Source organism: Lupinus angustifolius, chromosome LG01, assembly GCF_001865875.1.
Source record: "Lupinus angustifolius cultivar Tanjil chromosome LG01, LupAngTanjil_v1.0, whole genome shotgun sequence".
Lineage (NCBI taxonomy): Eukaryota > Viridiplantae > Streptophyta > Magnoliopsida > Fabales > Fabaceae > Lupinus > Lupinus angustifolius.
In genome coordinates, this window is record NC_032009.1 from 22469949 (window position 1) to 22487349 (window position 17401).

General features: G+C 32.7%; 2 protein-coding genes and 1 non-coding gene across 5 annotated transcripts; 2 read left to right on the top strand and 1 right to left on the bottom strand.

Annotated features, from left to right (window-relative positions):
• Positions 2466 to 3436, top strand: LOC109356049. Of its 3 annotated transcripts, none has more exons than XM_019599387.1 (2): positions 2466 to 3037; positions 3092 to 3436. In XM_019599387.1, exons 1-2 carry the CDS (start codon positions 2534 to 2536, stop codon positions 3230 to 3232), a joined length of 645 nt encoding a protein of 214 aa, XP_019454932.1. In that variant the 5' UTR covers positions 2466 to 2533; the 3' UTR covers positions 3233 to 3436. The 3 variants fall into 3 exon arrangements, with proteins under 3 accessions (XP_019454932.1, XP_019454924.1, XP_019454938.1); XM_019599379.1 differs by having other exon boundaries at positions 2466 to 3035; positions 3081 to 3436; XM_019599393.1 differs by having other exon boundaries at positions 2466 to 3011; positions 3075 to 3436.
• TRNAA-AGC lies at positions 3553 to 3625 on the bottom strand. The gene has a single exon. It is a non-coding gene; the product is annotated as a tRNA-Ala (tRNA).
• Positions 6999 to 11975, top strand: LOC109356040 (CRM-domain containing factor CFM3, chloroplastic/mitochondrial). Its single transcript, XM_019599368.1, has 9 exons — positions 6999 to 8089; positions 8504 to 8990; positions 9068 to 9198; positions 10242 to 10592; positions 10674 to 10830; positions 10931 to 11223; positions 11303 to 11362; positions 11451 to 11546; positions 11632 to 11975. The coding sequence occupies exons 1-9, from the start codon at positions 7070 to 7072 to the stop codon at positions 11731 to 11733; spliced, it is 2697 nt and encodes an 898-aa protein (XP_019454913.1). The 5' UTR covers positions 6999 to 7069; the 3' UTR covers positions 11734 to 11975.

A 17401-nucleotide genomic window follows, 5' to 3' on the forward strand; every position in this document is an offset into this window, starting at 1 on the left:
TTCATATTCATCTTATCAGATTGGACAAAGATGCAAAATAGTCTCTAGTGATGTTTGTGTCTCCTAACTCTTTTATATAAATTCGATATATTTACTTAATTAAAGACTACCATTGATTATCCATTGACAAAACCATGATTAAGGCCAAGAGTAAAGAACTAGGAGTCTAGGTCCTGTTCAGTATATGATGGTTTAAGATTTTAAATTTCTAAAGGTTATTTACAAGCTGGATTTTTTTAGAGAAAAATAAAAAAATTGAAAGACATTTGTGAAATGATTTTAAATAAAAATTATGAAATTCTCTATCACATTCTCTTATGCCATAGTTTCTTACCAACTTTCTCTCCTCCATTGCTATCGTTTATTTCTCTATATTTGTTTCGCATTGTCACCAAATTTTTCCCTTTTTTATTATTCTATTAATTACGAGAACTCATCTTCAAAATTCTCAATAAGTCTTTGCTAATCCTTCCTTAACCTAACTCGATTCCTTAATTTTTTTATTCGTTAAAATAATGATTAATTATAGGCTTTTCCTTTTCTCCCTCAAACAACATTTCCTCTACGAAAAATCAATTTTATCTAACATATGAATTTGACCATGAATGACAATAAAGTTATCCTTAGCCTAAGAAAATGGCACTTCCTATTGAACTCTAACAAGAAACAACTCTCGGGTGTAAATGCACACCCTTGTAACCACACAGCTAGGAATAAGAAAAAAAGATGAATAACATATAGAAGATAAAAAATAAAGTATTCTTTTATTGAATTACATAATGGAATTCCTTGAATACAAAACGAAACTATATCCATTATTTATTAAAGTAAACAATGAAGCTACATAACTGGAAAACTAACTAACTAATAGTTACAAACTTGACATATTTAACACATGTCTAAAATAAGAGGAAATCAGTTGTTTGTGTTCCATTCAAGCTTTACTGCCATAACAAACTCTATGGGTTTGACCAAATTCTGGCTGAGACAACCCAAATGATGATCAAAGGTGCCGAGGTTAGAAGGATCAATGACTTGGCGCCAAGGTTAGAAGGATCAAAGGTGCCGAGGTTAGAAGGATCATAGCGTATGATTTTCTCTTCTGGATGCACTGTTTAGTCTCCTCTTCCTTGATCACATGCACTACTTCATTTCCTTTGACATGATACACTTTCTCACTTCTCTTGGGCAAATAGTGTGTCATTTAAGTCATAACCTGTAAATACATACAAATAGATGTATTAGGAGTTGATATATTATTTTCGGGCCAAGGAGGCCTTAACATATCCTTTGACCTAGGCTGAATGTCTCCTAATGCACCAAGCATAATTTCTTGTGCATCATGGCCTATGCTTGGCTTATTTGAGCCAATTTGCTTGGAGGACAGGTTAACTCCTTTGGTCATTTTATGTAACTTGTTTGATACTTAGTTATGTTTAATTAAGGATAAAGTGTGAACTCTTGTTTTTATGTAGCTCTATGAACTTGCAAAGGGGAAGAAAAGACAAAGCTAAAGGGAAGTAAACGTCAACTATATACAACTGAGACTTTATCGACCTATAAAGCATTTTTATTTTGGGTTGAACATAGTTGCAAAAGTTTTCTGCAAACAACGAATTCATCTTCTTATTGTTAGATATCATTCAGAAATTTTGGTAGTTTTTACAAAAGGCACTTTACAATTTTTTGAAACATTTTTTCCTTTTTTATTTGCATCTATTAATGATTTTAACCCCTCTCTATTCTCCAAGATAAATCAATATTCAACCTAAAATTAAATTAAATTAAAATTTTTGTTCACTTCAACACTATCTCTAATATCATCGTATATTAGAGTTGGATAAAGAAGTGTACAGATATTGTACACCGATTAGATATGCAATGATTCACTATTGTGTATCTTCCCCCTTTTTAAACGGCCAATAAAATTTTGTCACGATGGAACAGGATAAAGTAAATTGTCTGATGGACATCACCTCTCCCACCAAAAAAGATCACTTGTCCCTACTCATGTCTAGGTCTAATGAAAAAGTAATATTTCATTAAAAAGAAAAATTCTAAAAATATAAAATAATATATTTGTGGAGAAATTTTATTGCCTAAGAGATATGGGGATACATTCATTTTAGAACAAGTGATCCTCATTTCTATTCTAAATTGTGTCTCACTTCATGTCCCAAGTCAACTAGAATGTATCATTTTATTACATTTTGTTTTTAATTTTTTTATTTTACCTACATATTAATATATAATTAACTTCAAAGAGAAAATAAAAATATGAAACAGATGAACCCATCCATGAATTGTCACATCATTGTGTCAATTTTTCCACCCTCTATAGATAGCAAAAAGAAAATATCGTGGGACACATTAGAAGATATTTTCCCTCGTGTAGGACCAATAGAAATGTGTGGTTGTGAATGTTGTTGTTATAAGGTAGCTATATTTGGTCTTAATATATCATACATCATATAGCTAGTATTCATTTACCATAGCTATTTTGAACCTTTCATCTCTCTCCATTAAACAACACATGATGTATAAGGAAGGAGTAATAGCTGCAACAACAATATCAAGTATCATATATAGTTGGTTAATACCCTCTTCTCTATTCATCTTCATCAACCTTGTTATTGCTACCATATTTATCATCTCTCGTTTCACTTCATCTTCACCCAAAGCCCTAATCCATGACTCACTCCAAATCCTTCGTTCAAATCCTTTGTTAGATCGACTCAGTTCCTTTAATAATCACCAGTACACACAAACCACCGAGTCTACTCAGCCACAACCAGTTTCACCACCTTCCATATTGGAACGAGTTAAGTCTTTCAATTTAGGGTTACTACACAAAGACCATGAAACAGTGCATACCACACCAGAATCTGAAAACTTGGATGATAACCCACAAGAACCGAAACTAGATCTACCTCCTTTGCTCTTGCAACAGCTTCAAGAGATCAAAGAACCTGAACCAGGGTCAGAAATGGAAGGTCTAGAATCAAAGGTGAGTAAATCAGGGAATGGTGATGATGATAATGATGGTGGTGATAATGATGATGATAATGATGGTGGTGATAATGATGATGACGATGATGATGATGAAGGGAAGTGGTTGAAAGAAGAAAAGGAAATAGGGGTGAAAGCAGATGATTTTATAAACATGTTTAAGAATCAACTCAGGTTGCAGAGGGTTGATTCCTTTAACGCTTATAGAGACATGCTCAATTGATATAGTGGTTGGTGAAGAAGAAGACACAACAGTGCACCAAGGAAATTTGGATAAGTTTGTTTTACTAAAATTCAGTTATGCATGTGCACCAACTTTGTAGGCCCAAAATTTATGTCATTTATGTAAACATTAAGAAAAAAGGAGAATGATTTATATGTATGTACCATTTTGATATAATTTCTGGGTGAAGGTCCACAGTTTTGTAAATCTTATTTTCATGTCATCAAGTTTAACTTAATATATTTGTTGGAGCCAATAGAGCCTTGGAGAGTTCATGCGCGTGGGCATAAAAGTAATTATGAAAAAATGGGGAAAAGAAATGGAGATGCGGGGTATCGATCCCCGTACCTCTCGCATGCTAAGCGAGCGCTCTACCATCTGAGCTACATCCCCATGTTGTTTTATCTCTTATGTACTAAACTAAACGACTTTGTTATTTTAGCAATAAATCCTCATCAAATCATCACATGAAAACTTTTATACCGGTAAGACAATGGTGGGAGATTTTAATCTTAAAGATATATACTAAAGATGATAAATATATTATCATCATAAATAACAAAGATCTTTTACGTCAATTATCGAGAAAGAATGTAAAACTAGAACTTGAGCAAAAGCGTAATTTTATATATTCATAGAAAATATGGAGAATGAAGTTTATATCCTACTTACTCGTGTATCCACGAATTCAATGTTTTTTGTCTTGTATGCAAATAGATGTTGAAGTAGAACATGTGAGTTCTTTAGCATTTCAATTGTAAACCACTCTATACTTTAGTTTATCCTCTAATGGGATGAAGATAATAAACTCTCGTGTTATTGTTATGTTATCTACAATTGGGATCATAAACCTTTATTTATAAGAAGTGTATACTCTTCATATGAAAAGTAACCCTACTTGATTTTCTTATTCCAATTTTGCCAATAATAAAATTGAAATAAGACTTTTGGTTTCTACACAATAATTTATTTGATAATTATGTCTATGGTCATATATCTTACTTAAATCAGATTACTTTAATTTGACTATTTAAAATAATAACTCTAAAACATTTAAACATTACATGGAAGTTTAATATATTATTTATTTTAATTATCAATAATTTCTCAAAAAAAATAATACAATTAAATAGTAAATAACATTTCAATTATATATAAATCTATCCATTCTCCATGGATGTTACACTTTTAGTATATAATGGTTGTGATATGATATGTTTGTCGTGGATTAGAATATAAGTAAAGATATCAGATACACAAAAATTGTGAAGCACTCCTAAACTTAGTATGATTATTATGATGTGTGTTTTTGTTTAAGTAACCCTTGAATTCTGATTTAGGGTGCAAAATAACATTTCAGTGCTCATGATTTGGCACACTCAACAAGAGTTAAGTATATCATTTATCTTGAAATTCAAAACTCGAACCCGAACTCAATAGGTTGAAAATAAAGATATCATCCTCAAATTTGTGGAGTTTTGGGTAATCCGAAACCGAAAAAACCCAAAAATTGTTTCATTTTTCGTTTCAACATATAATATTATTTTCGTTTCATTTTTCTCTAGCATTTATATTTTTTCTTGTATTATTTCATTTTCTTTTATATTTGAGGATCAAATAGTATGTAAAATAAAATTATAAACTAAAAACAATGGACACATGATAAAAAAATCAATTTTAAATTGAATTACATTATCTCGGGGCATGTTCGGTTTAGAGTCTTTGCTTTACCAAACCCGAACCCAAAAATTAAACCCAGGTAAAACCCGAACCAATTACATTGGATTTCCCCGTTAAATTCGGGTTCGGTTTATACGAATACCCACGACTTCGATTTTCATTGCCATCCCTATATATCATTGATGCATACATTTTGTTTTATATGATATAATAATTTGTTTATATTTTCTTTTACTTATGTGTATTTATTTTATTTAAAAACCAATAACAATAATTATGAATAATATATCTACATTTTTATCTCTTATGTACTAAACTAAACGACTTTGTTATTTTAGCAATAAATCCTCATCAAATCATCACATGAAAACTTTTATACCGGTAAGACAATGGTGGGAGATTTTAATCTTAAAGATATATACTAAAGATGATAAATATATTATCATCATAAATAACAAAGATCTTTTACGTCAATTATCGAGAAAGAATGTAAAACTAGAACTTGAGCAAAAGCGTAATTTTATATATTCATAGAAAATATGGAGAATGAAGTTTATATCCTACTTACTCGTGTATCCACGAATTCAATGTTTTTTGTCTTGTATGCAAATAGATGTTGAAGTAGAACATGTGAGTTCTTTAGCATTTCAATTGTAAACCACTCTATACTTTAGTTTATCCTCTAATGGGATGAAGATAATAAACTCTCGTGTTATTGTTATGTTATCTACAATTGGGATCATAAACCTTTATTTATAAGAAGTGTATACTCTTCATATGAAAAGTAACCCTACTTGATTTTCTTATTCCAATTTTGCCAATAATAAAATTGAAATAAGACTTTTGGTTTCTACACAATAATTTATTTGATAATTATGTCTATGGTCATATATCTTACTTAAATCAGATTACTTTAATTTGACTATTTAAAATAATAACTCTAAAACATTTAAACATTACATGGAAGTTTAATATATTATTTATTTTAATTATCAATAATTTCTCAAAAAAAATAATACAATTAAATAGTAAATAACATTTCAATTATATATAAATCTATCCATTCTCCATGGATGTTACACTTTTAGTATATAATGGTTGTGATATGATATGTTTGTCGTGGATTAGAATATAAGTAAAGATATCAGATACACAAAAATTGTGAAGCACTCCTAAACTTAGTATGATTATTATGATGTGTGTTTTTGTTTAAGTAACCCTTGAATTCTGATTTAGGGTGCAAAATAACATTTCAGTGCTCATGATTTGGCACACTCAACAAGAGTTAAGTATATCATTTATCTTGAAATTCAAAACTCGAACCCGAACTCAATAGGTTGAAAATAAAGATATCATCCTCAAATTTGTGGAGTTTTGGGTAATCCGAAACCGAAAAAACCCAAAAATTGTTTCATTTTTCGTTTCAACATATAATATTATTTTCGTTTCATTTTTCTCTAGCATTTATATTTTTTCTTGTATTATTTCATTTTCTTTTATATTTGAGGATCAAATAGTATGTAAAATAAAATTATAAACTAAAAACAATGGACACATGATAAAAAAATCAATTTTAAATTGAATTACATTATCTCGGGGCATGTTCGGTTTAGAGTCTTTGCTTTACCAAACCCGAACCCAAAAATTAAACCCAGGTAAAACCCGAACCAATTACATTGGATTTCCCCGTTAAATTCGGGTTCGGTTTATACGAATACCCACGACTTCGATTTTCATTGCCATCCCTATATATCATTGATGCATACATTTTGTTTTATATGATATAATAATTTGTTTATATTTTCTTTTACTTATGTGTATTTATTTTATTTAAAAACCAATAACAATAATTATGAATAATATATCTACATTATATAAAAAAGTGTAAAATCTGTACACTGACAGTATAAAGATTTATACACATGCACAATATCATCTCTTCTTGGAGCACATTTGATATGTGCATTTTCTTCTTATAATTGCCCAACTTACATTTTAAAAGCTTATTACCAATCGATTTCAATCAGGAAGGCTTGTTTCTATAGAAGTTGATTTTGGGCCTATTTTTCTTACAATAGTCACCACTCAACACTGTGAAAGAACATGAATGGGTAAAAAGAGAGTTTTTCTCTCTCAACCTTAACGATAACTATTACCATGGCGTTCCAACCATTTTCATTCAAACTATCGTCTTCTCCTTCTCCATATTTCATTGTTTTCCAACCCCAAACCCGCACCACTTTCAAACTCAGAGTTTCTTCTTCTCAATTTGACACTCAACCAGTTAAGTTAACACTAGAAAAACCAACCACAACAACGAAGAAGGTGAAGAAAAAGAAGAACAGTTCCAGACCAAGCTTCTTTCACCAAATTCAAGATAAATGGTCCCAAAAATTAGTTTCCCAAAGAGAAAAATTCCCATGGGAAGAGGTACACCAGGAAGAGGAACAACCCCACGAACAAGAAGAAGAAAAGGAAGAAGAAGGAGAAGAGAGTGTGAACAAGTCTTCAGCTATGAATTTTCAGTTTCCGAAGTCTTTATCACCTTGGCCTCAATCAGGAAACCCCATCAATTCAAAATTTGATTTTGAGACTGAATCTGATGCTGTTGGTGAAAATAACAAACACAGTGTTGGTGGTTCTGTTAATAAAAGAAAGAGTACCGTGAAAGAATCTTCTAGTTCTGGGGAAAAAAAGAGTGAGCACAAGTCTTCAGAGCTGAATTTTCAGTTTCCAAACCGTTTATCACCTTGGGTTCAAGCAGGCAACCCCATCAATCCAAAATTTGGTTTTGAGACTGAATCTGATGCTGTTGGAGACAACGATAAACCGTTACAAAGCAGTTCTGATGGTGTTGTTAAAAGAAAGGAAATTGTCAAAGAATCATATACTTCCAAGGAAGAAAAGAGGGTTGCTTCGAATTATTTGGCATCTCAAAGTGTGAGGAAAAGGAATAGCAACACAAGGGTGGCAGAGAATTCAATTCCCGAGCATGAGTTGCGTAGACTCAGAAATGTTGCATTGAGAACAATTGATAGGTTCCAAGTTGGAGTGACCGGAATCTCGCAGGAGTTGGTTGCTTCAATTCATGAAAAGTGGAGGGATAACGAAGTTGTCAAGTTGAAGTTTGGCTCTCCTCTTTCAGCTAACATGAGAAGGGTTCATCACCTTCTAGAGGTTACCCTTCAATTTTCATCACTTTTATGTTATATATGCTTATGCTTGAATAGATGCAGCCTTCATTGTTAGGTAGTGTTTGGTAGACGGATAGAACGGGACAACAGGACAATGAATAAACTATGTGTTCTATTCTATATTCAATGCAGCTTATAAATAGAACAGAACAAAACATTAGATGAAAAAGTAGAACATTTTTTTCGTTCCACAAAAAGAGGTGTAACCAAAGAGAGCAGAAGAAAATATCGTGTCAGATGTTCTATCCGGTTATGTTTATGCACCAAATGCCACCTTAATGTAGTGATGTTGTTTATGGATTGTCTTTTTTGTCAAGCATAGCATGATTCTGTGTGGTGTGTGTCTTATGTGTTTTTGTTAAGAGTTTTATTCAGTGTTATCTTCCTGCTTAATCAGAGTAGAACTGGAGGAATAGTAGTGTGGCGATCAGGCAGTTCGATAGTGTTATATAGAGGAATGACCTACAAGCTTCCCTGCGTAGAATTGTATACCAAAATGAATCATGCTAAGGCGGACACTGTGCAACCTTCAGTACATGTTGGGAATGGAAGTGATGGTCAAGAAATTGTGGAAGAACTATTTACAACTACAAAACCAACTACACCTATCCAAGACTCTGCGGAGTATTTGAAGGATATGAATGAAGAAGAGTTGATGGAGTTGAGTGATCTCAACAATTTGTTAGATGAGCTGGGCCCACGTTACAAAGATTGGACAGGCCGTGAGCCATTACCCGTTGATGCAGACTTATTACCTGCTGTAGTTCGAGGATATAAAACCCCATTTAGAGTTCTTCCTTATGGGGTGAGACATTGTTTGAGCAACAAAGTAATGACTATGCTCCGTAGGCTCTCAAGAACAACGGCTCCACACTTTGCCCTTGGTATGTAAAAAACTATCTACTTACGTTCATCTCCTATAATGTCCTTTCCTAAACATACTATTTGTTTACTGTTGCAGGTAGAAGCAAAGAACTGCAAGGTCTAGCTAGGGCTATGGTGAAGCTGTGGGAAACAAGTGCTATTGCAAAAATAGCCATCAAACGAGGTGTTGCCCATACACGTAATGAGATTATGGCTGAAGAACTCAGGGTATCTATCATAAACAAAGCTGCAATTTGAAAACAGTTCCGTTTTATTTGATTCTATTGCAATTTTGCCTTGCTGCATAAAGTATATAGTTTTACCCATCTGCTTGGTCTTGAGTCTAATGAAACCTTCATCTCTTAAAAATGAGAATATAGGAGATGGAATTGGGGTTCAGAACCAATTAAATTTGTGTCTAATATAGCAATTGTAGACAGACTATGATATAAATTTGAGGTTCTGCATTTTATTACTTTCATCCCAAAAATAGGCAGGTCAAACAACCATTATTATATTTTCTGGTAAGTGCTTTTTTTATAGCTTCTTTTTATCTTTGCTCTTGCGGCTGCTGGGCTTAAAGGTTTAGGGAGTTGCCAATGTTTCACTTTTCAGCTCAACTTATTGAATTAGTAGGAAAATGCCAGGCTCAGGCAAATTCACTAAATCATTCGCCAATAACTATGATGTCTTTTATCTGGATAAATAACTTTATTTTGTATCATGCGAGAGACAAATTTGTAACCTTCGCTCAAGTGTGATTATCAGTTGAAAGTTAGTATGGAGGCTGAACAGGATAAGTACCACGTGTCTGGGTTTTCTATGTAATGCCTAAACATGCTGTTCTTATTATTTTTCTTCTTCCACTTAACTTACTATAGTCAGATGATTCAGGTCAATAAAGATTCTGAACATTCGTGACTTTCATGGCATTGCATTTTTTGGATCAAAATACATAGGGATATTATGTTTTTTCGTAACATTATAAGTCTACATTCTTTAATGGCTTTTGGACCTTACGAAAAAAGTTCCATTTACTTAATACCCTAAAGATTGCCTGCATCTAGACCTTTGTAAAGCAAGCTCATGACTTACACTTTCTGGAGGTTGACTACACATTTGTTTCAGTCTAGTAAGATTATAAAGATTGTTGGCACTTGATAGTACTTTGCTTATCCAACAGTTCTGGCACCTATTTTTTCATGTGGCATATCATTGTGAATAAATATTCCGTTCTTCGTACTTATGATGGTTGCATTTCATGAATGCAGAAGTTGACTGGGGGAACTCTACTCTCTAGAAATAAGGAATATATTGTATTTTACAGGGGCAATGACTTCTTGCCTCCTGCTGTCACCAACGTACTGATTGAGAGAAAGAAACTAACCCTCCTTAAACAAGATGAGGAAGAGGAAGCACGACAAATTGCTTCATCTACTATTGGGATAAATACCAAAGTATCTAAGGCGCCATTAGTCGCTGGCACCCTTTCTGAGACTAAGGCAGCAACCACCAACTGGGGACACCAACCGAGTAGAGAAGAAGTTGAGAAAATGATGAGAGATAAAGCCTTGGATAGACTTACTTCTTTCATCAGAAACCTTGAGAAGAGACTAGAACTGGTATGCTACAAAGAGCCACGCCAAATAATTTCCAAAAAATTATCCGTTTTCACCTCATCTATTAACTTTTGATGATTATAGGCAAAAGCAAAGTTCAGGAAGGCGGAGAAGGCTATAGCAAAGTTGCAGGGTGGTCTGGAACCAGCAGATCTTCCAACTGATTTGGAAACACTAACCAATGAAGAGAGATTTTTATTTCGGAAGATTGGTCTGAGTATGAAGCCATTCTTACTTCTAGGTAAGAGAACCAAATTTATTATACCTATGTGAATAGCTACTTTTCTATTGGGTTTAATGACTTATACCAGAAACGTTGAAGCATGAGATTCTTGTTTCAGGGAAGCGAGCTGTTTATGCTGGCACCATAGAAAACATGCATCTACACTGGAAGTATCGTGAGTTGGTAAAAATAATTGTAAAAGGGAAACATCTTTCCCAAGTTAAGCATATTGCGATAGCTTTGGAAGCTGAGAGTGGTGGGGTGCTAGTGTCTGTAGATAGGGATAACAAAGGCTATATAATTATTGTTTATCGCGGGAAGAATTATTTCCGTCCATTATCTCTGCGGCCCAAGAATCTCTTGACACGAAGGAAGGCATTGGCTCGATCCATCGAGCTTCAAAGACGAGAGGTAATAAAGCAATGATTTGGGAGTAAATTGCGATCTTTACTTACTCTTTTATCTCATCAGGTTTTCTAATTTTATGCAGGCACTGAAGCATCATATCTCAGACCTAAAGGAGAGAATTGGGTTGTTGAAATCTGAGCTAGTATGATGTTTTTCACTTAATATGATTCTGCTGTTAATTATTTGGACAGTGTTTTAGTTCTTTCATAAGTTTTTGTTGTTGATTGCAGGAAGATATGAACAATGGAAAGGAGATTAATGGTGACGAAACTCTGTACGCAGCACTGGATGATGAAGCCATTTTGTCTGATGATGACTCGGAAGAGGTAAATACCTTTTCTTTGCCATTTTAACAGTGCTCTCTGTTTTCCCTTTTATTTTTTGCCTCATTTTTTTTCTTTGGTGAACTAGAGTGAAGAGACCGAGATTTATTCCGACAAAGATGACAGCGATGGCGAGGATGAGAAAAATCATAACGAGCTGCTTGACAGCGGTAGTGAGCACTGCAATTGATTTAGCATCCGGGGCGACTAGGGAGAATGATAATGTAAGCTTAAGAGTGATATATAATGATCATAAGGAAGCTTTTTCAAGATTGCAATCAGCAGAGATTATTATTGTTAGTTTCTTAGTTCAGTTGTAGGCATTGTTTTATGGTATTATCAGTTTTGTTGTCACAAGTGCTGTCCTTACATTACATGTGAATGTTGCTGTAAATAATATTTTTGTGGAAGAGGCATTATCAGTTTTGGCTGTATAATATATATTTTCTCCTTATCTCAATATTTCTTAGTTTATCATATATATATATATATATATATATATATATATATATACATATTATTTATCCTCTTACCAATTAGTTTAGAGTTTTTAATAAATCTAGAATAGCTAAATAATGAAAACAGGAGGGGGATTTTTCACAAATAAGTTATTGTCACATTGATTAATTAATACTTCGTATAATATATAGACAAATACGCTGGGCAGATATGAACATAGTTCTGAATCAAGGAACCCCATATATGCTATATTTCATTCCTAATATATTCATCAAAAGGTTACCTTAATGCAATATCCATTTATATTAATACATTGTATTCTGTTGCTGCATCAAATGCTAATTGATTTGGAAATTTCAAGGTCAATATTATACTTGAGAAGAAAACAAAAATCAATCATTTGATTGGAACTTGGAAATTCATGAAACAGATAGAGTTCATAAAATATATAATAAAAAATGAGTCTATATTCTATCTATTGCATTGCATTACTTTATTTAACCTGTCATCATACTTTCCAAATAATTGTAAATGTCAATTGTTAAATTGAATGGTATTAAAGTAATGTTTTATTGATCTTAAATTAATATATATGCACAACCATCCTATTAAATATTAATACAGTGTGAGGGAGCCTTTTAATGACATTTTCTACATTTTTTTCTGGGTGAGACTAAATGTTGTTGAGACTAATTCTCCTGCAATTCCAAAAGTGCTGTTAAAATCGTTTTATTGTTGAACCCGTTTCAATACTGATACAATATAATAATTATACCGGTTATATAATCATATCGGCTAAAACTAGTCAAAATGGGTCATACCGGCTGGTTTTCAATTGAACCGTACTGGTGATACCCGTTGGTTTTCAATTGAACCGTACCGGTGATACAGCCGATTTTTATTTAAAATTAATTTTTTTTAGTGAAAATAAAAAAATATTGGTTTTTTATTAATTTTTCAACATTAATGTCAATATATTATATATGTATATCTAATTTCGCCGGTATGCGGTTTAATTAATAAAAACCGATTGAATCGCTGTACCACTATATCAATACCCTAACCGGTTTGATTACGTATATTAATAAAACTGCTTTGCTTTTAAGCTTCTTATTTCAACTTTACTAACAACATGAATCATCCTTTTTGAACCATGCTTTAATAGTTTAGTGGATAAAATTAATATGGTGATATAATAAGTCTTACATTAGAATTAAGTTATCCTCACATTATGCATCCTTCTTTGTTTATTTACTACACTTTTGTGATGATCTTATAAAGTGGTGGATTTGCTTCTCTTGTGGAACACAATGCATAAGCCAATGAAAGAATGGTCAAACTAAAAAATTGCGATACAATACTTTGGTCCAAGGAAGCAATTAAGGTTTATACTATGAGTTGTGAGTATATGAGGCTGCCAATGTTGAGTTGTGAATATTTCAAAGCCAATGTCTTGCATAAAAACATTAACTCGTTCATACATTGCGGCTTCAATACATGAAACCAAATTAAATATGCAAAAAGCATATGTTTGTGAATCAAAATTCATATATCAATTCATGTCTTCTTATTTGGGACTATTTTTAAAATGTGTATATATTAAATAAATAAGTGAAAGATGAAAATAAAGATATGTAATATCAAATTCAATGTTCAAAATTTTATAGGAATTTTATTCGGGTAATGAAAAGAAAGAACAGTGTAGCTGGATTTATATTTATATTTTTGTTGTTGGTATAAATAAGGGTATTCTCTCACTTTATGACTTATAAGCAAACAAATTAACTCCTTTTAAAGGTGTGTGACTATCCTAACAATTATCCATCCGATTAATCGAATATTTGATATTTTATCTAGTACGTATATAGTGGAGTGTTGTATACTTATAAATATTTTTTGTCCATTTATCTAACTCTTAGCCTCTCTTTGGTAGAGGAGAGTTAGAGTGGAGAGAAAAGAGTGAGAGAGAGATTAAAGAGAAAATGCAAATTTCTCTTGTTTGGTTTAGAAGAGAGAAAGAGAGGAAAGACTAAAAAGTATGTGGGTCTCACACAAAATTTTTTCTCTCCTCCTTTGGTGAGAAAGTGGGAGGAGATGAAATTTTTGCATGCAACGACATAAATGCCTTTCAATTTTTTCTCTACTTTTTAGTTTTAAATATTATTAGGGATATTTTTGTCATTTGAATCATAATACTATCTCTCTTCTCATTTTCTATTCAACAAAAAAGAGAGAAAGAGAATAAAATATTTCTTTTATTCATTTTCTCTCATTATTCTCTTATACCAAACATCACTAAAATCTACTCTATTTCTCCTATTTCTCTTTCTCATCTCTTTCTTTCTCACTTATTTCTCTCTTCTTATTTTCTTTTGTAAAACCAAATAAAGCCTAAAGGTGAATAAGATATTCTGCGCTGTGGCGTTCTTAGTATATAACCTGCATGCATTATGTTTACACTGCTTCCACTAAAACTATACTTATACGCATTCCCGCTTCTCTATAATCTCAAAATAATCAATGATATTTCAATGTTTCTTTTTGTTTTTTCAATTCTTTCTTGGTCCTCTTTTATTATCCACTCCCCATTCTTGTCGCAATTTCCAATCTATCATATTTCAAGATATTTGGACTTTACCCATTGAGTTACTTTTTAACTATAAAAATGTTAGCATTGTCATGATTAATGACCAGGATTGGAATCTAAAAGGCGTCTCCATATTTTTAATTAATTTTATTCAAGAATCAATGATGATTAAATATGAATGGTGAATGATATATTGATAGTGTAAAAATTTCTTATATATGTGTATATTTTTTTCTCATGTAATTTTGTTTTATAATATTTAAACATGGTTTTAATATATCTTTGCCGTCATATTTAGTCTACTTCAAACAGTTTAAATTTGGACTTTACATTTGAATTCCGTTTCTAATGTTCTCCATAAAAAAAATTCCTTTATGTAATTTTTTCGATGTACCAGTTTTTATTTGACTCATTAGAAACCTTATATTAAAGCTGACGTATGACGTATTTCTTCCCAAATCAACATTAAAATTCTGGCAGCAACTAAGGAAAGTCAAGAGCAGTTAGAAATTTTCATTGTGTTAGAGTGGAGAACATATATAATATAGTGAGATTAGCTTTTCAGTTATAGTTATTTTATTTATATACAATACTAGAATTCGAATATTACCAAATATATAATGTATCATCAACACAAAACTTCTAGACCTACTATTATGTATCTCACTCTTTGTTATCAATAAGAAGTAGACATTTCATTAAAAATAAATTAATGTACTCGATAAAGGATGTTTCCTTTCATGTACCACTTAAAAAAATATTTTATCATAATTTTTAATGGAGTGTTTATTTCTCATTAAATAAATTAATTATGATGTCTCTCCTAAGGAAGGTGCTTCAAATCTTGATATCAATCCAAAGAAATTTGGTTTTGGAAAAGCGAGGAGATTTTTTTTTTTTGCTTCCCTTTGTTGAAGTTTGAAGAACCAGAAGCACAATTCCTTCTGCTGGTTTTGTTGCAGAAAAAGAAAGTAATGAAGAAGAAGAGGAATTCGTGTATAGAGAAGAGAAGAATTAGAGTTGTTTGTGTGAGAGAATTATTGAAGAGAATGAATGAGAATGAAGAGGGAGTAAATCTTGCAATGAATGATCAAAAACTGAATCATTCCTTTTTTAGAATGCATTAACTACATTTTGAATTACAACCTTCTATTTATAGAAGGATTACAACTAACTCTTCAATTAGCAATGAATTACAATTTAACACACCCCCTTAATTCATGCTATCTATACTAACAACACCTAATTGATTCCTTTGCCTTTCGAAATCACTCCTCTTCAAAGGCTTTGTTAATATGTCAGCTAGTTGCTCACTTGATTTGCAGAAAACCAAGCTTAATTTGTTCTTCTCCACTTGATCTCTTATGAAATGGTATTTGGTCTCTATATGTTTGCTTCTTCCATGAGCTACTGGATTCTTTGCCAAGTTTATTGCTGATTTGTTGTCAACGAATATCACCATTGGCTCATCATTCTGCAATCCCAATTCCATGAGTAGTGCCTTCAACCATAGAGCTTGTTGTCCACCAAAACAAGCTGATATATACTCAACTTCACAGGAAGAGAGTGCAACCACTTTCTGTTTCTTTGAGCACCAACTTATAGGTGCTTCACCAAGCTTGAATAAGTAGCCACTTGTGCTTTTTCTATCATCTTTATCACCACACCAATCAGAATCAGTGTATCCATGAATGGTGTTCATCTTTCTGTTCTGTTCTGTTTTGCTGAGTGCTGGAAACATTATGCCATAGTTCATGCTCCCTTTGAGATACCTCAGTACTCTCTTCACTGCTGCTAGGTGAGAATACTTAGGATTTTCCATATACCTGCTCACTAATCCCACTGCATAGGCTAGATTAGGTCTTGTGTTGCAAACATACCTTAGAGACCCTATCATTTGTCTGAACAGAGTTGAATCCACTGCATCATCTTCTGAATTTTCAGTGTTTGAGTTGCATAGAGAATGGCCAGTTTCAATAGGTGTTGAGACTGAATTACACTCTGCCATGTTGAATCTTGTAAGTATATCAGAGATATACTTCTTCTGGTGCATTAAGATCCCTGCTTTTGTCCTGAGAAATTCAATTCCTAGGAAATATGAAAGACTTCCTAGATCAGTCATCTCAAACTCATGTTTCAGCTTCCTTTTACACCATTCAATCTGATCATTGTTGTTGCCTGTGATGAGCAGGTCATCCACATATAAGCATATCACTATAGAGGCTTCAGTAGTGACTTCTTTGGTGTAGATGCCATGCTCATTGATGCATCTTAGAAAACCAAGTTTCAGCAAGAATCCATCTATCCTTTTGTTCCAAGCCCTGGGTGCTTGTTTCAACCCATACAAAGCTTTGTGCAATCTATAGACTTTGTGTTCTTGATCTGGAACTGTGAAACCAGGAGGTTGAACCACATATACTTCCTTGTCTATTGGACCATTTAAGAAGGCAGACTTCACATCCATTTGGCAAATTGACCACCCTCTTGAACTTGCAATAGCTATGACAAGCCTTATGGTTTCTATTCTGGCCACTGGTGCAAAAACTTCTTCAAAATCCAAACCTTGTTTCTGCAAGAATCCTTTTGCAACAAGTCTTGCCTTGTGCTTAGAGATAGTTCCATCAGGCTTCAATTTCAGTTTGTATACCCATTTTACTAGGATAGGCTTCTTGTCCTTTGGCAATGATGTAAGCTCCCATGTGTCATTTTTTCAATGGAATGAATTTCTTCCTTCATTGCTTCAATCCAGCATTGTTCTTTCATTGCTTGATCAAATGAGACAGGTTCCATCTCAGCTAATAGTGTCATATGC